Genomic DNA, 24450 nt, shown 5'->3' with positions numbered 1-24450 from the left:
GAGGGAATGAGGTGTGGAGGAGAGGAAGCATACAGGCTGAAAGAAAGATTGGATGCACAGTCAGAAGAAGAAAGTGCAACCAGAGACTCATGAAATCACCAGACAAGGTAGGCAAAATGATTTTATTTTAAATTTAGTGATCAAAATGTGTCTGAATTTATATCTGCTGGCTATATTTTATAATATGGTCCCCTTTTACGAAACCGCAATAGTGGTTTTTAGCGCAGGGAGCCTATGAGCGTCAAGAGCAGCGCTGGGCATTCAGCGCAGCTCCCTGCGCTAAAAACTGCTATTGTGGTTTAGTAAAAAGGGAGGGGGGTGGGTATTTGTCTATTTTTGTATGGTTGTTACTGAGGTGACAGTGCATAGAGTCATCTGCTTTGACCTCTTTGAAAAAACCCCGGAATAGGATTGATAATTAACAATTCTATGCGTACAGTGTGCATTGTGTTTTTTTTAAATTTTATTGTTGGTAGATCATTTTGACTTGGTCATTTTAAAAGTAGCTCGCGAGTCAAAAAAGTGTGGGCACCCCTGCTCTAGTGTCTGTATTTTGTACTGTGCTGTAGTGTTCAGAACCATGAACAGCTCTCCATTGACTCCCTGATGACTTTAAACCAGAGCTTCCCAAACCTGTCTTTGAGATCCCAGTCAATCAGGTTTTAAGGCTATTCAGAATGAATTTGCTTGAGACCAGTTTGCAAATACTGAGTCTCCACCGTGCATTCACATTGATCTCATGCATATTCATTGTGGATCTCCTGCTGGTAGTGGGGTCCTCAGTACAGGTTTGGGAAGGCCTGCCATAAGCAAACCACAGTCTAGACCAGTAGTTTTCAATTTATTCCTGGACACACATCTGGCTAGTCAGAATACCCACCACGAATATGCATGAGTTAGATTTGCATACAGTTGAGGTAGTGCAAGCAAATGTATCTCATGCATACTCATTGTGAGTATCCTGGAAACCTGACTGACTGGGTGTATCCTGAAAACCGGGTTGAAAACTACTGGTCAAGGCTCATCCAATCATCAGAGCCTGAGGAGATTAATAGGGCACTACTGGAAGAGAGGGAAAAATAGGATGGGGCACGATTTCATGGGCTTAAGAAATTACAAAAAGGACAAAAAATTTACAAAGATAGCCAGCCAGGATCTCTAACATAGATGTTAGACCCTGCAAAAAGGAAGATTGACCTCAGAGTCACCTGCCTATGGAGATCTCCTTACTGCTGTGTCTCTGTGAAGGTGTAAGGCAACATAATTAAGAATGAAACAGCAGGGGAGCTCATGAAATGTTAATGCAGGATACAGCAGAATAAACTCCATGCCATATGGATGCCAACAGTCTCTCACCACCTCAGAAGAATTGGCTCCCATGCAGACTGCTCTGCTGATTTGGCAAATACAGAACCCATTTGTAGGTCCAGTGCCTAGTGCACCCCCCCCCACCCCCACCCCCTGCAATAATCTGCATGAGACCATCAGAAATGAAGCTGAAAGTGCTTTGGATGTACCAGAAAAACAGCCGATAGAGTTGCTAGAAAGATCCACATCCTAAGGGACAGGTTAAGCTTCCTGGTGCCAAGGGGTAGGTTATTTTTTGAGAATTTCTATCAGAGCTGTGTTTCTCCCCACAGGACTGACTGGAACCCTAACTTAGAAATGTAAAACCTCAGGCATATGTATTGTGGGGTGGAGGTAGGGTTACAGCCTCCAAGGCTCTTCCCAGGTGTCTTTGTATGTGTTACTCTGTGTGATTCTATCCTACACATTAGGACAGCCTTTGTGTGTTAGTAATGAGACTTCATTAAAAGTGAATGATCCCTTCATTCAATTACCCATCCTGCCCTGCTTTGGAATAGCAGGAAGAACATAAGGGAGACAAATAAGCGATCCAGAGCCAGCTGAGGGTAAACTCCAGGGGCACTTGCACAATAGTGAGCTCTGCCACCCATCCACAGTGCACAGGACAGCACATATTATGTGTGAGTAGGCAGCGGGCAAGGGCACAGGGGAGCAGATTTTACACTAATGGCAGGTAATGAAACTACCATAGAGCTCTTTGGAAGTCAGAAGTTGAACCTCAGTAGAAGTTGCCTGAGCTACAGGATCGTGGAAGAGTGACCTAATAGTCATGGCAGAGGGTTGAGAACGAGGGTAGCTAGGGCTCAGATCTCACTGTTGCATTGCCTCAGGTATAAACTCAGATTGTGAGCCCTCCAGGGAGGAGGAAATTCCAAGTGTGCCTGAATGAAGTCACCTGAAGCTACTACTGAAAAAAGTGGAAGCTAAATCCAAAACCCCTTCTTTTCCCAATCATCAATGAAGTTTCTAATATCACCCTGGCCCCTGCATATGTCACATTATATGAGGACATGGATCAAACGTTTGGAAGATAACCGTATGCAGGTCACTTAGAGGAGAAAAGGGGAGTTTTAATTAGCATATTTTAAAGTTTGAAGCTATTTTATGAAAGATACTGTGAGCACAGTCTTCCTTTGGCAGTGCTGCATGTATTTTTTAAAACATGTATATTTGACCATTAATATAAATGAATCCCCTAAAAAAGTGACATTTCTAGAGAGTTTATACATATAAGTAGCATTAAATCAGTGAATAAACAGCATTTTGCAAACTAGACATAGACATGGTAGATTTTGTAAGCCTGCACATACAAGATAAGCAAATTAGGAGCCATCCTTAAATTCAAAGAGAGGTTGTTTTCACCACAGATAGAGAAGCACAGTTCGCCCCCTTGAAGCACTTCTCTAAAATCCTAGACCAGGGGTAGGGAACTCTGGTCCTCGAGAGCCGTATTCCAGTCGGGTTTTCAGGATTTCCCCAATGAATCTGCATGAGATCTATTTGCATGCACTGCTTTCAATGCATATGCATTGGGGAAATCCTGAAAACCCGACTGGAATACGGCTCTCGAGGACTGGAGTTCCCTACCCCTGTCCTAGACCAAGGAGAAGTTAGCCAGGGGTTAAGTCAGGGGTAGGGTACTCCGGCCCTCGAGAGCCGTATTCCTGTCGGGTTTTCAGAATTTCCCCAGTGAATATGCATGAGTTCTATTTGCATGCACTGCTTTCAATGCATATTCATTGGGGAAATCCTGAAAACCCGACTGGGATATGGCTTTCGAGGACCGGAGTTCCCTACCCCTGGGTTAAGTGGTACTCAAAGCATGTAGAAGTGCCCAGAACATGTCACTTCAAAATCTCTGCTTGCTGTCACCTACAGTGTATGGGTAAACAATGTCTTTTGTAAAAATCACTACATACATGTATATGTCAATTGACAATCATAAATCTGCTTTTTATATGTCTAAAATAAATGGCACTTTCCAAAAAATAATCTACTTTATAAGGCTTATGTGGCTCTTCCTGCTGCTCCCTCACCTCACCAGTACATCCTTCTCAGGTTACTTCCAGTCCTAAAGCAGCAATTTTCTCTCCTCCAGGGACTCATCCCTTCCGTTCTCACCTGTCACTCCCAACCTGCTTCCTGTGGCACTGATCCCTGCTTGAAAGCTGACCCATGTCATCTGCACTAGAACTAGACAATAACTAGTTTTTCACTCCCCTATTCCTTGGCCAGTTCAACGCCTTATTCTCCTACGATAATAAATAGAAATAAAACAGAACAAAGGAAAATTAGGTGATGCTTTTTCATTGAACTACCTTAATACATTTTTTGACAAGCTATCAAAAGGCAGAACCTTCTTTCGTAAGCATGCTTAGGGTTACCATGTGGCTCCAGAAAAAGAAGGACGGATTGAGACATCCAGGTTTTACTTCCATTGAAAACAATGGAAGTAAAACCCGAATGTTCAATCCATCCTCCTTTTTCTGAAGCTATATGGTAACCCTAAGCATGAGCAATTATGGCAATTTCACTATGTAGAAAATCACAAAAGATCTACAACTCCAGAGGATGAATTACTAAACAAGATGTTCCCTGCTCTACCAGTGCTGACCTTCTGACAACCACTAAAATATGAGGCAAAAATTAGTGGAAAACAAACTCCTAACATAGGCTTAAAAAGAAAAGTTTGACACTTGCAGTATAACAACTGTAAATTGTACCAGCACACCGCACCGGACACCACAGTTACTTATGGGGGGAAAAAAAATCAGCATAAAGAGATCCTACTCATGCTTTTCTTCAGATGCTGTATATGTTATGTTATGTTAATCAGGTTTTCTATTCCTCTTTTACCTATTCAGTTCAAGGTCAGATTATATTACAAGAGGTTGGATCAGTTAGCCAGGAAGTTACAATGGACAGTTCGACACAGACTTTCAATAGAGTTGCTGGTACAGGTAGATAAGTACAGATACACTTCTCCCTCGTTATTTGTGGGGGATAGGGGCAGAGCTGGACCGCGAATGGCGAAAAACCGCAAATATCCGGCTCTGACCCACCCCCGCCTCCCTTCCGCCTTCCCCTGGCATCCCGGCCTTACCTGGTGGTCTAGCTGGTTTTCAGGGCAGGAGCGATCTTCCTACGCTCCTGCCCCGTGCAGATAGCCATTAGGAAATGGCTGTGGAGAGTTCCCGTAGTCTCTCGAGACTACGGGAACTCCCCACAGCCATTTCCTAATGGCTATCTGCACAGGGCAGGAGCGTAGAAGATCGCTCCTGCCCCAAAAACCAGCATTCCCAACCGGCAAAGCGCACTATCCCGCAGGCCGGAATTCAGCTCCTGCGCACTACTACGGACAGGCGCACGCCCGATGCCCGAACTCAAACGGCCAGAAAACAATTGCTCCTTCGTTCCCGTGCCGCCAGTGCCTCTGTGTCTACTACAGAGTAGAGGTCTGCACGGGAACGGGGATCGCGGGAATCCCTGGCCCACGGGACTCCCACAGGGACGCCCCCATGGCCCACGGGACTCCCACGGGGAAGCCCCTTGGCCCACGGGACTCCTACGGGGATTAAAACAGGCCTACCTAAATTCTGGTGATGCAGGGATGCAGCTTAAGTACAAGTCCGGCGTCGTGTGGGAAACAGCCATGCTGAGCAGTGAGCTCAGCATGTACACAGCTGAAAGCCTTGCTTGCCGATTGGTCCGGCGGCACGGCGCATCTCACGCTTCGTTGGTCAAGCGAGGTCTCGGCATGTGCGGTGAGCGCGCGCCATCGGACCGCTTCTCTCCTCTTGCGTAGGGTCCAAGGAGAGCGGAGGTCTGCGCCTGCGCATTGCGGGGATTCCTGCCTGACTGACTGGCGGCCGCCATTTTGTTCTCCCGGATCTGCAGCGGATGAGCCGAGCTGTAGGAAACGTAGTTCTCCCCGATTGTCTGCTCGCTCCCTCCCCGCCAGTCCATCTCTCCCTCATCCCGGCAGCCATGATGATGATGATGGAAGACGACGGGCAGCCATGGACCCTGTGAGTAACGAGAGGCCGGACGCTTCCTGAGCGCGGGAGCTGCACCATTTGGACCCATGTAGACTTGCACGGCCATTCTGATGCTGACCTGAGGTCCCTTTCCATCCAGCATCTGCCCCTCCCCCTCTTTCCATCCAGCATCTGCCCCTCTGTCTCCTGCTCCTGCCCAGCATCTGGTCTGTCTCTTCTCTTCCTCCTTTCTGCCCCCTCTGTCATCCCATCCATCATCCCTTTCCATCCAGCATCTGCCCCTCCCCCTCTTTCCATCCAGCATCTGCCCCTCTGTCTCCTGCTCCTGCCCAGCATCTGGTCTGTCTCTTCTCTTCCTCCTTTCTGCCCCCTCTGTCATCCCATCCATCATCCACCCTTCTTTCTCCCCCTTCCATCCAGCATCTGCCCATCTTTCCCCCCTTTCAGCCCAGCATCTGCTTCATTTCTCTTTCTCCCCCTTCTATTCAGTGTCTGCCACATCTTTCTCTTTCCTCCCTTCCATCTGTATCCTCCCCCTCTCCTCCTTTCCATTCAATGTCTTCCTCCCCTCTCCTTTTCTTTACATCCATCATCTGTCTTTTTCTCTCTCCCCAGGCATTCCAGCTTGTCTTATCTTTCCCCTTTCATCCAGTGTGTCTGATCCCTCCCCCTTTCTATCTACAGTTTGTCTCCTCTCACCTCCTACATCCAGTATCTACCCCCTCCCACCTGACACCTCAGCCGCCGCCAGACTGATGCAAAGCCTTCCCTCCGATGTCAGCTCTATCTTCAGGGGAAGACTTCTGGGTCGGCTACATATGGCGTGCTGCAGGCTGCCTTCAACCCCTGCTGTTATCTGGACTCGAATGAAGTGGTGGAAGGGAGTGCATTTTTGGACACAGAAGTCATGATCTAGGGAGAGAGGAAGGGAGGGAAAGAGATGCTGAGGTGGGGGAGGGAATAGAAAGGGAGAATTGGGTGTGGGTGTGTCAATGAGCAGGAAAGAGAGATGGTTGTGTACACACGGCAAATGGAAGAAAGAGGAGAATTTTTGGTCGTAGAGAGGGAGGTACAGAATGTGATAGGGAAGAAAAAGATGAGAGTGAGAAATGTGGCAAGGGAACAATGGGACAGATTGAAAGGGATGCAAGAGGGAGGAATGTTGGACAGTGGTGAAGGGAATGGAGGGAGAGATGTGGCATGGTGCTGGAGATGGGTGATAGAAGGAGAAATGTTGGGCATGCGGCTGGTGGGCAGGCACGAAAGATGAGAAAGAGATAAATGCTGGACCATGGTAGGGGGAACCAATGGACAGCAACAGAAGAATTTACAGAAGATGGGAAAGCGTAAAAAAGAAACTGGGACCAACTTTATGGAAAAATAAGTCTCCAGACAACAAAAGTAAAAAATGGAATTTATTGACTAAAATATGTTAGCTTTGGGAAATGTATATGGCAGATGTCTTTGTTTTGTGTTCAAAAGAAAAGTAAATGCATTTCTGGTTTTATTTCTACAGTGTTGAAGTACTTGCTGATCCTTGCTGTGACTGGTGGGGATCCCCAAGTACCGCCAGCAGAGGACCTCCTCTAGAGATGGCCAGAACTCCCCTCCCCAAGCGCAGCAGTCGCTGGCAGCATCCATGAGCCACTGAGGTGCCAGCATCTGTGACTCAGGGACACTACTGCTGCCTGCCAAGCTTGGCAAAAGGGACCCCCGGCCAACTGCAAAGGAAGTCCTCAGCTGACAGCTTGTGGGTTCTCATCAGCTGAGTATTTATATTTTATATTTACATCAGAGGTTCTGGTAGAAACCCATTTACAAAGTATGTATTCTTCCCAATTAATATTTCCAAATTAATAAAGTCTCTTTGCTTATTTGTAAATGGGTCTCTACCAGAGCCTTTAATTCAGTAGCATAATTAAATAAAATAACTATTTCTGAAGTTTATAGGGAAGGGTGGGGACGGAGGAGATTCCTCGCATGGACGGGTGGGGACGGAGGGGATTCCTCACAGAGACGGGTGGGATTCATCGCGGGGACGGGTGGGATTTTGGCGGGGACGGGTGGGATTTCTGTCCCTGCGCAACTCTCTACCACGGAGTGACTGTCCCGAACAAGGCCTGCACAAAATGGAACACAAAGCCCAAATGACTCACCCAGCTAACCTGCACGACACAGCCAGGTAAGGCCGGGATGCCGGGGGGAAGACAAAAATATGGGAGGGGGGTTTCCTCCTCCCCACCCCAAAAAAAAATCGCTATTATGTGAAATCGCGAGTGGAGAAACTGCGAATGGGGAGGGGGAAGTGTATTAACACAGTTAGGTCATAGTTACAAATGCATAATTACAAGTAGGTCACTGTTGACTCTTCGTTATGTCCCAGGAATTGCACTAGACAGTTTAGAAATGGGCTTTTACAATTACCATTTCAGTTACTTCAGGGTTGGCTCCTTGTCTTGGTAGAGAAATGCTTTTAGAATTTTTCTGAACCTGAAATACTGGTCACAAGATTGTAGTGTAAATTGATTTATTTGATTTTTTTACCCCTTCCTCCCAAAGGAGCTCAGAACGGGTTACAAATCAAGTACTCAAGCATTTTCCTTATCTGTCCCAGAGGCCTCGCATTCTATCTAATATAACTGGGGCAGTGGAGGATTAAATGACTTGCCCAGGGTCACAAGGAGCAGCGCATGATTTGAACCCACAACCGCAGGGTGCTGAGGCTAGAGCTCTAACTGTAGCTCTAACCATTAGTTGGTTCCAGCATTTTGCTAATACATATTGGAAGGATAAGGTAATTTGCCTGGTAGATTTTATATTATTGCATGCTGGGAATTTTAAAGGGGGGAAAGTATATATTATTTAATGTACCAAATGTGAAGAAAAGTGCTCAAATGGAGAGATAGGACAGGTGCTAAAAATAAGAATCACCTCACAGGAGCACATCAAACACCACAAAGCAGATAAAGGCAATCCCTCTGTAGGTGAGCATTTTTCAAAATCTGGGCACTGCATTAATGGCCATATGGTCCGAATATTAAGAACATAAGAATTGCCGCTGCTGGGTCAGACCAGTGGTCCATCGTGACCTTTGAAGTTAAGATAATGAAATATTTTGACACCCACCTGACAGGACTTGACAAAGGGCTAGATTTACAAAGCGACCCGATTTCCCTCTGACCCAATTCACTAACCTGTGAAGCGATCCCATCCTGATCCGTGCATGCAAATGAGGGGATTTCCTTAGGGCTCATCCCTCCTGCTCCCAACTTTTAGGTACAGCCCTAAGGAAGTCTCTGATTGACCCGATTCACTAACCTGTGTAGTGATCCGTGCATGCAAATGAGGGGACTTGCATAGGGCTCACCCCTCCTGCTCCCAACTTTTAGGTACAGCCCTAAGGCAGTCCCTGAGGGGAGGAGCCCGAGGCACCTGAGTCAATCAGGCCTTAGGCCCCTCCCCTTGCATCACATGATGCACCGGGGCGGGGCCTAAGGCCCAGGCAGATGCATTGCTGGAGCCCAGAGGAGCAGGAGGGACTGAGCAGCCCTCCTGCTCCCAACTTTTAGGTACGGGGGTGTCGGGTTGAACCAGGTCAGGGATGGGCCATGCCGGTGTGTGCCGGGTCGAGCACGCATGGGGGGGGGGAGGTTTCGGCACAGGGGAGGATTTTTTTGTCTTTTTTTTTTTATAACCCTGATATTTTGCGGCCTATTAAAAAAAAAGATTTTTTTTTAAAGCCGACCGAGCCTTGACAGCAGTGACAGGAGGCTGCTTCTCCTGTCACTACTGTCAGGGTTCAATCTGATCTGTGCAGTTGGTTGGAGGCGTGCCTCCGATCACCTCCATTTGCATGAAGATGGTTGGTAAATCAGTCGGCCTGCCTCCAATCTCACATGGACGGACATGGATCGGAAGGTTAGTGAATCTAGCCCATAGGGTCTGGGTTTCCTATCACATTATAAATTATAAACATATACTGTTTGTCACTTCTGATTACCCATCCGCCTCTCCCTGTTCTTAACTCTTCCCCCTCCCACCCTTACCTTTCCTTGCCATTGGAATGCTTTTCACATTTCACTAGACATTTAGTATTTTTATATTGTCATCATTTACTCATACCTGATCTGAAGAAGGTTCTGGCTTTGAAAACTTGCATGAAAATGTACCAGTCCAATGAATAAGACATCACCTTACTTTCCTGTGTTTTGTTTTATTACCTTTAAAATGGACTAACACTGCAACTATACTCATTTATTCTTCTAAGATCTTGGCTTCTCAACCCCATCTTTTTTACATGGGCACCTTCTGAATGATAAAATCTAGTACCTTCCATCAGAACATCCCAAATATTCAAGGAGCTTAAACTCAGGAGGATCAGTTGAAGCATTTGCAGGAGGGACAATGGACCTGGTGTTCACTCTCTGCCATATTCTTCAGCCAGGAAAATGGTGCCAAGACCATGTGGGAAAGATATTTAGAACTGCATCTCATTCCCCCAATTTAATTTATGAAGTTTTAGCTATTTCCTTTATATAAGATAGTTCCCTTCTCTATTCAAATAATTAAAACTCTTCTGCCCTACATCTTCTCTCTCTCTCTCCTCCTTCCATCAGGCTGCAGATCTTTTACCCCAGATCTTTTCCTGCCCCTCTTTCCTTTCCTATCCAGCTCCTAGTCTCCTCATCCAGTCTGGTATCCTCCTATCTTTCATCTCTACTTAGCATTCTTCCCCTGTTCCACTCCACCCCAACATCCCCCTTGCTCTGTAGAGTACTCCCTTCCCCCTCTCCTATCCAGAATGCCTTTCTTTGTTCCCTACCCAACAGCATCTCCTCTTTTTCTTCCTCCTACTCAGTATCTTAAAAAGTACATACAGTATACTCAATTGCAATGGGTATTAGGTGTGTGTAAGTCAAAAATGTTCATGTTGTTTAGTTTCCTATATTATTTACAAGAGTTTATTGTTTTGTTTAAATTGGGGTTTGGGGGGCAATCCTATATAATAAAAAGCTAGCCGCGCATGTGCACTCCTATCGGCGTGCTTCCTTGATCAGTAGGTCTGTGGCCGCAGGAGTGCGCATGCGCGAATCCCCAGCACTTACCTACACTCGCCGGAAGGACTGGATCCCAGCGCTGGACATCTTGCTCTCCTGTCGGCTCCTCTCACGAGCCGCACCAGCGTCGGAGAAGGCTTCCGACGCTGGCGGGGATCGAGAGGAGCCACGGTGACACCTCAAGGGGCGGGAAGGGAAGCGCAGAAAAAAAAATCCAGCTGCTTTCTTTGCGGGCCGTCGCTTCCCCCCCTCCGGCGCACCCAACCCTCCCACCGCTGAGTCCGGCAATGAGAGATTCCCTCAACAGGAAGCGTCGGGTTCAATTCAAATGCTCCCGGCAGGTTGGGAGGGGGCAGAGCAGGCTCGCACACCTGGCGGGGACAGGGCAGGAACGAGACTCCCTGCAGGAGCCGGCCTGATGGCTGCAGTTCGCCGCTGAGTCTGGTGAGGAGTGATTCCCTCAACAGGAACCATCGGGTCGAATTCAAATACTCCCAGCAGGTCGGGAGGGGGCGGAGCAGGCTTGCACACCCGGCAGGGACAGGACAGGAACTAGACTCCCTGCAGGAGCCAGCCCGATGGCTGGAGATTGCTGGACTTGACAGGGGGAGCAGGTAAGGGGGTGCTGCAGTACAGGAGGAGCAGGGAAGAGGTGTCGCTGGACAGGGGGGAGGTAACAGGAAGGGAGGCCTACTGCTGGACAGGGGGAGCATGGAAGAGGTGCTGTTAGAGGGGGGAGGAGATAACAGGAAGGGAGGCCTACTGCTGGATAGGGGAAGCAGGGAAGAGTTGCTGCTAAACGAGGGGGGGAGGGAGGTAAAAGGAAGGGAGAAGACTTACTGCTGGACAGGGGGAGAATGAATGGGTGCTGCTTGACAGGGGGAGACTTAAAAAGAAGGAAGAAGGGCACCTCCTGCACAGGGGGAACAGGGAAGGGATGCTGTTGATCAGGGGGGGGGGGAGGTAAAAGGAAGGGAGAAGGGCTACTGCTGGACAGGGGGAGCAGGCAAGGGGTGGTGGTGGACAGCCAAGGAAAGAGAGAGACAGAAAGTGGCCAAGGAGAGAAAAAGAAAGACAGACAGGCACACACATATATGTTAATGTAACGGGCTTAAAGACTAGTGTTGTTAATAATGTGTGGTGCATTGGTTAGAGCTACAGCCTTAGCACAATGAGGTTGTGAGTTCAAATCCCTTGCTGCTCCTTATGACCCTGGGCAAGTCATTTAATCCCCTCATTGCCACAGGTACACTGGATAGAGTTTGAGCCTGCCGGGACATGATAAAGTACCTGAATGTAAACCACTTAGGATATAAGTGGTATATAAATAAATAAATAAAATGTGCACTTTTTGTGATACAGAAAAAGACAACAAAATTTTGTGTTTTTTATTGTCATTTTGAGGTAAAATGATTTCATGTTAATGAAATGATTTCAATTAAAAAAAAAAAGACAGATCATAATGTGGGAAATACACATCCCTGAATAAACATATGCACCACTGGCCACTGAGTAGAGTGGAATGGGTAGATGCGAATCGCTTGTTTACTCTTTCCAAAAATATTAGGACTAGGAGGAATGCAATGAAGCTATTAAGTAGTAGATTTAAAACAAACTGAAGAAAATATTTATTCACTCAATATGTAATTAAACTCTGGAATTCATTGACAGAGAATGTGATGAAACCAGTTAGCTTAGCAGGGTTAAAAAAAAAAAAAAGATCAGTGCAGTAGCTCATATGTTCTTATGGTGATATTGTGCTCCTATATAGATAACCTGTTATCTGGATAATGTGCATCTCCCATCCAAAATGCACCTGTGTCTCTTATAGATAGTATTAGGGCATACTGGGGCAGTTAGAGAAATTTTTGCTCCAGCGCTACCTGTATAGGGTGGAATATTATGTCATTTTTAACCCCAAAATCTTTTTTTATTGTAACTCGCTTAGAAATCCTGATAAGCGATCTTATCAAGTTTTTAGTAAAATTTGAGAGCAGCCACAGTAAATTGTTAAACTCTTCTGAAAATTCTCCCCAAAATTGGTCAAAAGTAAATGGAGATTGAAAAAAAGTCAATTTATTCAAGAACCTGCCTATTATTATCTGAGCATGAACTCTGCTGCTTTGAATTTGGAAGTATGTTACCTCCTGTCCACCCCCATAGGGAACTATTTACAGCACTGTGCATCTGTGTTCAGAATATTTAGCCATGCAGTGAGAGTCTGTTGTATAACAGCATCTGGGCTCCACAATTCTGTTAGAGCAGTGGTTCCCAACCAGTGCGTCACCAACAATTTGACAGCAAACTTGTGTTTTTCCTTAATAAATATATGCTGCAGGTTCCAGAGTGCTGATAAGCCTAGACGTCAGGTACTTGAATTCCCTAATAAGTCATTTTCTGCTGCCAACCCCAAATCAAATTGTTGCAGACCTCCAGTCCACACCTCCCTCTCCTCCTTATAGCCACCACCATTGCTTCTATTATTTCCCTTGCATTATTGTTAGCAGCAATGGAATGATAAATTTGGGGGGGGGGGGGGTTAATTTTATTTAGATGAGAATTGTAGTACTTCAGTGTGTGACACAGGTGAACAATGTCTGGCAGGTACATCGCAGTACAAGAGAGGTTAAGAACCACTATGTTATAAAATACTTTTAAACTTGGCATCGGCACACCTAAAATCTAGGCACACAGCACTGAAACTTAGGCACCGGTAGGCGACCTACCAGCGCCTAAGTTAATTGAGAAACACCATTTAAAATGGCAAAAATCAGTAAAAATAAAGCATCTACCAGTGCTTAAATAAAAGGCACCAGAATCTCACTGATGTAGGTGCTTTACGGCGTTTAATGCCACTATGGGCGTGGCTAATGCTAGAAGTGGTGTTAAGCACTTTAAAGCGTCTATGTAGGGGTGATTCACGCTATAGATAGGTGGTGGAAATGTAGGCCCGGAAAAGCCTGGCCTACATTTCCGAAGCCTATCTGTCCCGGATGTGCAATTCTCTCTACAGCACCATCATGTGATTGACACGTGATCGGCAGCCGCTTTTTAGGCAGCTTCTCATATCGGCGCTGTAGAGAGAATCTGGGCCTCAGTTACACCAGCCATAGACCAATCATTACTAGAGGCACTGAAATAAGGCAAGGGCATGTGTAACTTACTATATTCCATAAATTGCTTGCATAAATGCAGTCCACCCATACTTCCCCCTTGCAAGTTAACGGTACATGTTAGGTCATTTCATGGGGCCTTTTCTCTAACCGCAGTAACAACAAAACCTCCCAACTGTGCTGCTCTGCTCCGAAAATCTAAGCAAAGTGGAATTATAGGTTTACTGGTTGCTGGTGAACATACACTTTCCATTTTAATATTAGCTTGATAGATCTGAAAATTAGAGAAAAGGTCTATAGTACTTTGCAGTAATGGAATATAGGGTCTGTGTTGTGTGCACCCTCATCGCCTCCACTTACCTGCATAATATTGCACTGTTGGATGGCAGTATGCTTGAAAAAATCAGAATTAATATTTCCTTTGTAAGCCTAAAATCTTTTAATGGCCTCATGAGTAGAGATTTGCACTGGAACGGGGATTATGGGAATCTCGCGGGTCCCACGGAAACCATGCGGGGATCCCCCCCAAGGTCCACGGGACTCATGCGGGGATAGACGCTGGTTCTCCAGGATTCCCTTGTAGAAGTGCTCCCAGATTGGTGGATGTACAGAGCTCTCCCAGTAGCGAGCCCTGGCGTGAGACCTCCCCTCAAGAATCTGATTGGCTGAAGCCTGCCACCATTCACTGCGGGAGAGACTGGGCAGCATTAACTGTGCAGCTCCAGTGCCAGACTGCATTAAACTGCTTCAGTCCAGCAGTTACCAATATTAAATATATAACTTTAAAAAAAAAAAAAAAAGAGCAGAGGGGGAGAGAATTGCTGCATCAGGCATCTTCTTTCTGTTCAACAAATTCTGCCTTAGATCTACTTCTTTGGGATAGCATTTTGTTGATATGCCGAAGACTACCTGACTGGGGAGAGGGAGGGAGAAGGGGTATTGGTTTTATGCTTGTTCTGGCCAATGTCTGACTTTGTTATAAATTTTCTGTAAAACTCAATTAAAACTAAAATCAAAACTGTCAGAAGTAATTGCTACTTTTTATGGGAACAGATAATTTTTATGGGGGACGGAGGGGATTCCTCAAGGAGATTCTGGTGAGAACGGGTAGGGATAGGCAGAATTCTGGCGGGTACAGATGGGGATGAGCTGGATTCTGTCCCTGTGCAATTCCCTACTCTAGAGTTCTATTGTGTCTAGTTTAGGGTTCTTTAAGTTTCAATTAAATTATTTTTTGATATCCCACAAATTAAATCATGTCTAAGCAACTTACAATACAAATTAATATATAAAACAAATAAAAAGATATCTAATGAAAACATCACATAACACAAGAGTAAAAGGGGAGGTGCTACAATTTGTAATAGAAAAGAATAAGGGAGGTGGATAACACAACAGGTCAAGACTATGGGGCTCATAATCAAATGTTAAACATATCTAAAAACCTGCCCAATTCGGCACTTGGATGACCTAAACGTCAGGTCATCCAAGTGCCAATAATTGAACTGATTTTTTGGACTTCCCCTGGGACTTTATAGGCCTCCGAATCCCACTGTGCGCCCAGAGCTAAAATGGGCATATCTGGGGGAGTGGTTAGGGCAGAATGTCAGCCAACCTAGACAGTTGTCCTGCAGAGATAATCAAAAGTTTTACTAGACATCCTGGACGGAACTTAAACGTAGTGAGTTAGATGATGTAAAAACAGGTATAAGTGCCAAAAAGGTATCCAAAGTGAGCAGATAACCATTGCAGAGACAAAGTAAAGACCAACACACACTCCGCCACTGTTCACTGACCCCCTCACACCCCTACAAATATTGGAATAACAATGTACATACCCGTCTCCAGAACATCAGCACCTAGTATAGGAAAGCCTAATAGATCTGCACACAAATGTCTTAAATAGCCTGCGGGTGGGCTAGTGAACCATAGAGAGGAGGACCCAAGCCCATAAGCCACTTTAACCACTACATTTTGGGGAAAATGTGAGTCCACCAAAACCTCACTGTACTGCCACCAGCAGCCATAAGGGCTACTGGGGTTGTAGACAGGTGGGTTTTGAGGGTGTATGGGGGGCTAATCATAATCTATATGGGAGTTCTGGTGAGATGTTTATGTGGCACCCTTTTTGTGAAGTTCGCAGGAGTGCCTTCTAAGGTGCCCCACTGCTCTGTTGCCATATCTAGGTGGCCAGTCCAACAAAGAACTGGCTCCTCACACATCCAAATGGTCTTGTTTTGAGTGTTTGGAACTTGGACAAAATTTTGGTTGAGATTGTGGTATAAAGATAGACGTACTGGCTGTCTGGAAGAACAATAATCTGGATGTATAGAGAGATGATTTTCGGAAAAAAACAAAACAAAACATTTTAGACGTATTTTTCGAGAATGGGCATTTTTCCTCTGCCGCTATACGCCAGATCAGACTTAGACAGATGTTTTGATTATTCCCTCATGTGTTTTAACTGGTATATTCTGCAGTACTTATATAAATAGATTATGAAATACCTATGAATAAGCATCAATGAATAAACATGTTTTAAGATCTGTCTTAGAAATATTAAGGGAGGTTTGAAATCTAAGGGGATTAAGAAGCAAATTTCATAATTCTGGTCCCTGAACAGAAAAAATGGAACTACAAGTAGAGTCTAGAAAGATCTATCTAAATGTAGGACTATTAAACAATTTTGATTGAGGGATCTAAGTGTTTGAGAAGGGGTGTAAGTTGTTAAAAATTTACTAAGAAATAAAGGGACAGTTGAGGAACAAATTTTAAAAACTAATAAAAGAATTTTTTAAGTAATGAGTAGCATGACCATTTTTTAATGACCTATTTATAAGTTTTATTGTGGTATTTTGAATTACTTGAAGTAGTTTAAGTTCTTTTAACTGTATACCTTTATACAGAGAATTACAATAATCCAAGCAGCTAATAAGAAGTGCATGAATGAGAACACACGGAAATGGTTGGAGACTACTGACTTAGGTGATATGCTGCCATTTATGCATAAGTATGCACTTACCCTTGAAAGCGCTGACATTCTGTACTTTGACGGGTGTGAGTAACCCATAAACGCAAGTGTCCAGTTATGGAATTGCTCTTTATGGGTGCAGATCCTGTCCCTACAAAGACATCTTGTCCAGGAGAATCAGTTTCGGGATGATAGAAACTGTCCTCTACCTTTCTCTTTCTCTCTAGCAGCCCCATATAAGCCTAAGCTCCTCGGTTTTGTCTTATAATCTCTCTTCAAAGACCAAGATATACCCAAAGCTATTCAGAGCAGGGCCCTGCCAAGTTTCCTCCTTGCAAGAAGTGATGTGCTACTGCTCTGAGCTCCAGCTCAAATTAGCTAAGATTTACCAACTCAAAAGCTTTAATGCACATGAGTTACTACGTAGTGAGATTATAAAACAAAACTGAGGAGTTTACACTTCTATGGGGTTGCTAAAGATGGCAGAAACAGAATGTATCCTTACCAGGGGACATGAGGTATGCAGGAGGGATCTTTGCCAAGCAACTGACTGGGCAGCTTAGCCTTTGGATGATGTGCTGTAGGGGGGTCTGGAACCCCATATTAAATTATTCTATGACATATCTAACCCTCTGAAACAGAGGTGGCAAAGACTCCTGGAAGAGACATCAGTTGAACATCATGGGACACCCCCCACAAGGGTTGTTCATTATTTTGGACAAGGACTCACCTGCCAGCTGGGGTCTGCATGACGATAATAGCAGAAATTCTCTGTGATCCAGCTATAGATGGCAGAGAGCGTGATCTTGGTCTTCTTGCTAGCCTGCATGGCCATGCAGATGAGGGTAGCATAAGAGTAAGGAGGCTTGATGTGGGGGTTATTCTTGTAGTCAATCTCCTCAGGGGAGTTGAGGGGCACACTGGGGAGGGATTGCAGACAATTACTGCTGCTGGAGGTAGCTGCTGAGGTGGGTTTGCCCAGGCTGAGTGGCATGCCTGTGGCTGCTGTGTCTCCTGCAGGTGGGCTGGTAGGACCATCTGAACCCTGTAGGATCTTCTGGTGAGCTTGGTGAAGCTGAAGGTGAAAGCTGGAGCTGAACGGTCTCTCCAGATTGGCACTGAGGATGGAGAAGTCCTGAAGCCACTGGAGGTTGGTCAGGCTGTCATCCAGGGTCACTGCCCCACTGGCATTTTCCTGATCCTCTGGGTGCAGCATCAGCCATTTCTCCTTGAACTTCATGGCAATCTCTGGAGAAGTGAGAACGGGCATTCTCCAAGACTGGGGCATCAATGGTGGGAACACCGTAGCTGTCACTACACAAGAAAGAAAAGCACAGATATTGGCTCAAATTATGGTAATAGAAGGAGGAAAAGAATAAGAGAAAAGAAATGAAATGGGAAGAGGGAGATTGGGGAATGAAAAGATCCAATGAAATCATGAACTCCATAAACTAATAGAAAATTATGACAGATAAAGACCACATGGCCTTTCTAGTCTGCCAATCCATACATAGTAACATAGTAACATAGTAGATGACGGCAGATAAAGACCCGAATGGTCCATCCAGTCTGCCCAACCTGATTCAATTTAAATTTTTTAATTTTTTCTTCTTAGCTATTTCTGGGCAAGAATCCAAAGCTTTACCTTGTACTGTGCTTGGGTTCCAACTGCCGAAATCTCTGTTAAGACTTACTCTAACCCATCTACACCCTCCCAGCCATTGAAGCCCTCCCCAGCCCATCCTCCACCAAACGGCCATATACAGACACAGACCGTGCAAGTCTGCCCAGTACTGGCCTTAGTTCAATATTTAATCTTATTTTCTGATTCTAGATCCTTTGTGTTCATCTCACGCTTCTTTGAACTCAGTCACAGTTTTACTCTCCACCACCTCTCTCGGTAGCGCATTCCAGGCATCCACCACCCTCTCCGTAAAGTAGCACTTCCTAACATTGCCTTTGAATCTACCACCCCTCAACCTTCCTCTGGTTTTACCATTTTCCTTTCCCTGGAAAAGATTTTGTTCTACGTTAATACCATTCAAGTATTTGAACGTCTGAATTATATCTCCCCTGTCCCTCCTTTCCTCTAGGGTATACATATTCAGAGCTTCCAGTCTCTCCTCATACGTCTTCTGGCGCAAGCCTCCTATCATTTTCGTCGCCCTCCTCTGGACCGCTTCAAGTCTTATGTCCTTTGCCAGATACGGTCTCCAAAACTGAACACAATACTCCAAGTGGGGCCTTACCAATGACCTGTACAGAGGCATCAACACCTTCTTCCTTCTACTGGCTATGCCTCTCTTTATATAGCCCAGCATCCTTCTGGCAGCAGCCACTGCCTTGTCACACTGTTTTTTCGCCTTTAGATCTTTGGACACTATCAGCCCAAGGTCCCTCTCCCCGTCCAGCATATACGGTTCCTTCCGATTATTAATCTCCAAATGCATTACTCTGCATTTCTTTGCATTGAATTTTAGTTGCCAGGCATTAGACCATTTCTCTAACTTTTGCAGATCCTTTTTCATATTTTCCACTCCCTCTTCGGTGTCTACTCTGTTACAAATCTTGGTATCATCTGCAAAAAGGCACACTTTTCCATATTTTCCACTCCCTCTTCGGTGTCTACTCTGTTACAAATCTTGGTATCATCTACAAAAAGGCACACTTTTCCTTCTAACCCTTCAGCAATGTCACTCACAAACATATTGAACAGGATCGGCCCCAGCACCAAACCCTGAGGGACTCCACTACTCACCTTTCCTTCCTCTGAGCGACTTCCATTAACCACCACCCTCTGGTGTCCGTCCGACAGCCAGTTTCTAACCCAGTTCACCACTTTGGGTCCTAACTTCAGCCCTTCAAGTTTGTTCAACAGTCTCCTATGAGGAACTGTATCAAAGGCTTTGCTGAAATCTAAGTAAATTACATCTAGTATATGTCCTTGATCCAGCTCTCTGGTCACCCAATCAAAAAATTAAATCAGGTTCGTTTGGCACGATTTACCTTTTGTAAAGCCATGTTGCCTCGGATCCTGTAATCCATTAGATTCAAGGAAGTACACTATCCTTTCTTTCAGCAACACTTCCATTATTTTTCCAACAACTGAAGTGAGGCTCACCTGCCTGTAGTTTCCTGCTTCATCCCTGTGACCACTTTTGTGAATAGGGACCACATCCGCTCTTCTCCAATCCCCAGGAACCACTCCCGTCTCCAGAGATTTGTTGAACAAGTCTTTAATAGGATTCGCCAGAACCTCTCTGAGCTCCCATAGTATCCTGGGATGGATCCCGTCTGGTCCCATTGCTTTGTCCACCTTCAGTTTTTCAAGTTGCTCATAAACAATCTCCTCTGTGAACGGTGCAGAATCCACTCCATTTTCTTGTGTAACTTTACCAGACAACCTCGGTCCTTCTCCAGGATTTTCTTCTGTGGACACAGAACAGAAATATTTGTTTAGCACATTTGCTTTTTCCTCATCACTCTCCACATATCGGTTCCCAGCATCTTTTAGTTTAGCAATTCCATTTTTCATCTTCCTCCTTTCACTAATATATCTGAAAAAATTTTTGTCTCCCTTTTTTACATTTTTAGCCATTTGTTCTTCCACCTGTGCTTTTGCCAGACGTATCTTTCTCTTGGCTTCTTTCAGTTTCACCCTGCAGTCCTTTTTGCACTCCTCTTCTTGGGTTTTTTTTATATTTCACGAACGCCAACTCTTTTGCCTTTATTTTCTCCGCCACTAGTTTGGAGAACCATATCGGCTTCCTTTTTTTCTTGTTTTTATTGATTTTTTTCACATAAAGGTCTGTAGCCATTTTTATCTCGCCTTTCAGCTTAGACCACTGTCTTTCTACTTCTCTTATGTCCTCCCATCCTAACAGCTCTTTCTTCAGGTACTCTCCCATTGCATTAAAGTCTGTACGTTTGAAATCTAGGACTTTAAGTATCGTGCGGCCGCGCTCCACTTTAGCTGTTATATCAAACCAAACCGTTTGATGATCGCTACTTCCCTGGTGAGCACCCACTCGAACATTAGAGTTACTCTCTCCATTTGTGAGGACCAGATCCAATATCGCTTTTTCCCTTATGGGTTCCATCACCATTTGTCTGAGCAGAGCCTCTTGAAAGGCATCCACAATCTCCCTACTTCTTTCCGATTCCACTGACAGAACATTCCAGTCCGCATCTGGCAGGTTGAAATCTCCCAACAGCAGAACCTCCTCTTTCCTTCCAAACTTTTGGATATCCACACTCAGATCCTTATCAATTTGATGTGATTGAGTAGGAGGTCTGTAGACTTCAGCCACGTAGATAGAAGTTCCATCTTCTCTTTTCAGAGCGATCCATATCCCTTCTTCCTCTCCCCAGGTCCCTTGCATTTCGGTCGCTTGGATATTGATCTTTACTTCTCCACCTTTTTGACCATCTCTGTCCTTCCTAAAAAGATTATATCCCGGTATGTTTGCATCCCATCCATGTGATTCACTGAACCTTGCCTCTGTGATAGCGACAATATCTAGATCTGCCTCTAACATCAGGGCTTGCAGATAATGAACTTTTGTTACTTAGACTGCGAGCATTTGTGGTCATCGCTTTCGAGCTATTTTTTCAGTGGTAATCTCCTTTTTCTTATAGATTTTTGTTGAGTTGCTGATATTGTTTATGTTGCAGTCTTTACTACTAGCACATATTTTCTTTTGCCAGGGGTGGTCTCTATAATTGTCCTTCATACATACACCATCCCCACCTTCTAGTTTAAATGCCTTGAAACATATTGTCTAAATTTCTCTGCAAGGTTTCTTTTTCCTGCTGTAGTAATATGTAGCCCACCAGTGCAATATAGCTTCTTGTCCTTCCATGTATTTCCCCATCCTCCTATGTACCTGAAGCCTTCCTGATGACACCAGGCTTTGAGCCATCTATTAAAGTTCTCTGTGTTTTTCACTCTTTGCTCTCCCTTTCCATATGCAGGCAGTATTTCAGAAAAAGCTAAAGTCTTTACAAAAGGTTTCACGCCGTCACCAAGCTCCCGAAAAGCTTTCTGTGCTGCAAGTGTGGAGTTGTTGGCCAGGTCATTTGTTCCCAGATGGATAACAACATCAGTGTTAAAATCCTTAGTTTCTTCTTTAATTATAGTCTGTATTTGCCTGGAACTCCTGGTAGCTGAGGATCCTGGAAGACATTTCACTATTTTGGTCTCCTCGCCTTGTGTTCCAAGGTTAAGGACACACTCCTGCTATTCCTACATCCACACCCCCTTGCAGTTGCATGCTATAGATATTGCATACATAATTTGCAGAATACCAACTAAAGGCAGTTACACACATGACTGCTAATTAGTTCCAATTAGCACCAATTACCATCAATTAGTGGTATTTAATGTAGCATCTGATTATTACATTAAGCTGCACACATAACTCACACTATTCTATAACTTGCTACTTAGCATTAAAAATGTGCATGGAAGTTTATAGAATTAAAGGATGTGAGGGCAGGTGGAGTATCCTCCACTGAGTCTGCAGAGTAAGGAGGGTCCTTACTGTCCTCTGCTGTTTTCATACCATTGTCTTCAGCCAGCAGAGTTTCAGAATACAGCTAGTTTTGCTGCCTTTGCCACTGGCGTGCAAAAGGAAAACAAAAAAATACACAAAACATCCTCCATGGGCCAAATTCAGTTGCAGACAGCACAAGGGCAGCAGACAGGAGAACTCAATTTCCCTGTCCCTGTGAGTTTTGTCACTGTCCCATTCCTGTAAGCTCTGCCTTAACCGCACAAGCCTCGAACACTTATGATTTTAAAGCATTCGAGGTTTGTGCAGATGAGGACAGGGCTTGTAGGAATGGGGCAGGGACAAGAAAAGAACTCGATGAGACAGGACGGGAAAATGAGTTCCCACGGGGACAGGGAAAAATTTGTCCTCGTGTCATTCTCTGTTCCAGAGGTCACATTCAGTCCCTGGGCTGTAGGTTGAAGACTCCTGAAACCATGCACATTGCTCTGGCAGTACATCTCAATCCTGAACTCTAGCATCATTGCTGTTCCAAAAGGAAAACCATACCCATCAAGTTTCAGGTTTATTCGTTTGATATAACGTCCATGAGAAATACCTTCAGAGTAGTTTTCATTGCACATAGCAATGTACCTCAGATCTGCCTGCAGATTGTTACACTGGCAAATGCAAAAGCTTTTTTAGTGAAATTAAGTCACACAGAATGTTGCCGTTCCTTTTAACTACTCGGCATATTCACAGCTTTCACTTGGCCTGCTTTGGAACAAAGTTATTAAGTGTCTCTTTAGAGAAGTGGTTCCCAACTCTGTCCTGGAGTACCATCAGCCAGTTGGGTTTTCAGGATAGTCCTATGAATACGCATGAGAGAGATTTCAAGTTTCAAGTTTATTACGATTTTATATACCGCCTATCAAGGTTATCTAAGCGGTTTTTACAATCAGGTACTCAAGCATTTTTCCCTCTGTCCCAGTGGGCTCACAATCTATCTAACGTACCTGGGGCTATGGAGGATTAAGTGACTTGCCCAAGGTCACAAGGAGCAGCGTGGGGTTTGAACCCACAACCCTAGGGTGCTAAGGCTGTAGATCCAACCACTGCACCACACACTCCTCCTTTGCATACAATGGAGGTGGCAGGCATTCAAAACTGTTTCAAGTTTTTTAGGATTTTATATACCGCCTATCAAGGTTATCTAAGCGATTTTTACAATCAGGTACTCAAGCATTTTCCCTATACGTCCTGGTGGGCTCACAATCTATCTTAACGTACCTGGAGCTATGGAGGATTGAGTGACTTGCCCAGGGTCACAAGGAGCAGCGTGGGGTTTGAACCCACAACCCCAGGGTGCTGAGGCTGTAGATCCAACCACTGTGCCACACACTCCTCCATGCATATTCATTAGGGCTATCCTTAAAACCTCATTGAGTAGTGGTCCTTCAGGTCAGGGTTGGGAAAACACATTTACTTATCATAACAGGTGTTATCCGGGGCCAGCAGGCAGATATTCTCACATGTGGGGCAGACTTCAAACGCAGAGTCTGGTACGGACAGTGTAAAAGTGTACTGTCACTTTAAGCTTTAGAAAGTTTTAAGACTGCCCACACCGCGCATGCATGTCTGACGACAGCTTGTGAGGTAGTCAGTTCTATGCTCAAGTGAAGAGGAGGTGGGTGGGATGTGAGAATATCTGCCTGTTGTCCCTGGATAACACCTGTTATGGTAAGTAACTGTGCTTTATTCCAGGACAAGCAAGCAGCATGTTCTCACATGTGGGACTCCCAAGCTTATGAAATGGGATGGAGGTTGACCTCTAAATAAAACACAAATAGGAAGGTCTCCACTCTAAAGGCATATATATATATATATATATATATATATATATATATATATATATATATATATATATATATATATATATATATATATATTGCCCTATTCAAACAGGCAGAGCAAGGGACGAAAAAGAAATGAGAATAATAAGAAGCATACAACCCATCCTCCCAAAGAGGAAAGAGTATGAAGGTAAGAATAGCAACATGTAGGAAGGCTCTAACAAGAAGAGATGACCTCAGAATGGCAAGCGAGTCTGAATTTGACGAGGAAGATGCCAGAAGGACTGAAGGAGAAAAGTAGAAAGGGTAAATGAAAAAAAATGGCACATATAGAAATGCCAAATGAGAAAATCCCAGAAAGTCATTTGTTTCCCCTTGAAAAGACAGGAAATGAGAGGGAAAAACCCAAAAATTGGAATAAAACAAAACAAAGAATGGTTCCCATTGAATAGACTAATGTTGTAGGATGAAACTAGAAACAAAAGCATAGAAAAGGAAAGAAGTTCTGTACTATGACATTATCTGACTGAAGATTATCTGACTGAAGATTAGGTCATATATGAACAGATCTAATGGAAGAAAAACAGAGGAGAAGCAG

The 24450-nt window shown here is 44.7% G+C and overlaps 1 protein-coding gene across 1 annotated transcript in view; it reads right to left on the bottom strand.

Moving 5' to 3' along the window:
* The window catches only part of LOC117345891 (forkhead box protein J1-B-like), a 55391-nt gene that overhangs the window by 17316 nt on the left and 13625 nt on the right, over nt 1–24450 (bottom strand). Inside the window, exon 2 of the mRNA XM_033915182.1 lies at nt 17238–17821. Coding sequence (XP_033771073.1) covers nt 17238–17795 — 558 coding nt within the window. The 5' untranslated portion in view covers nt 17796–17821. The remainder of the gene's footprint in view (nt 1–17237; nt 17822–24450) is intronic.

Source organism: Geotrypetes seraphini, chromosome 11, assembly GCF_902459505.1.
Source record: "Geotrypetes seraphini chromosome 11, aGeoSer1.1, whole genome shotgun sequence".
Taxonomy (NCBI): Eukaryota; Metazoa; Chordata; class Amphibia; order Gymnophiona; family Dermophiidae; genus Geotrypetes; species Geotrypetes seraphini.
This window is presented reverse-complemented; position numbering and strand designations above follow the sequence as displayed.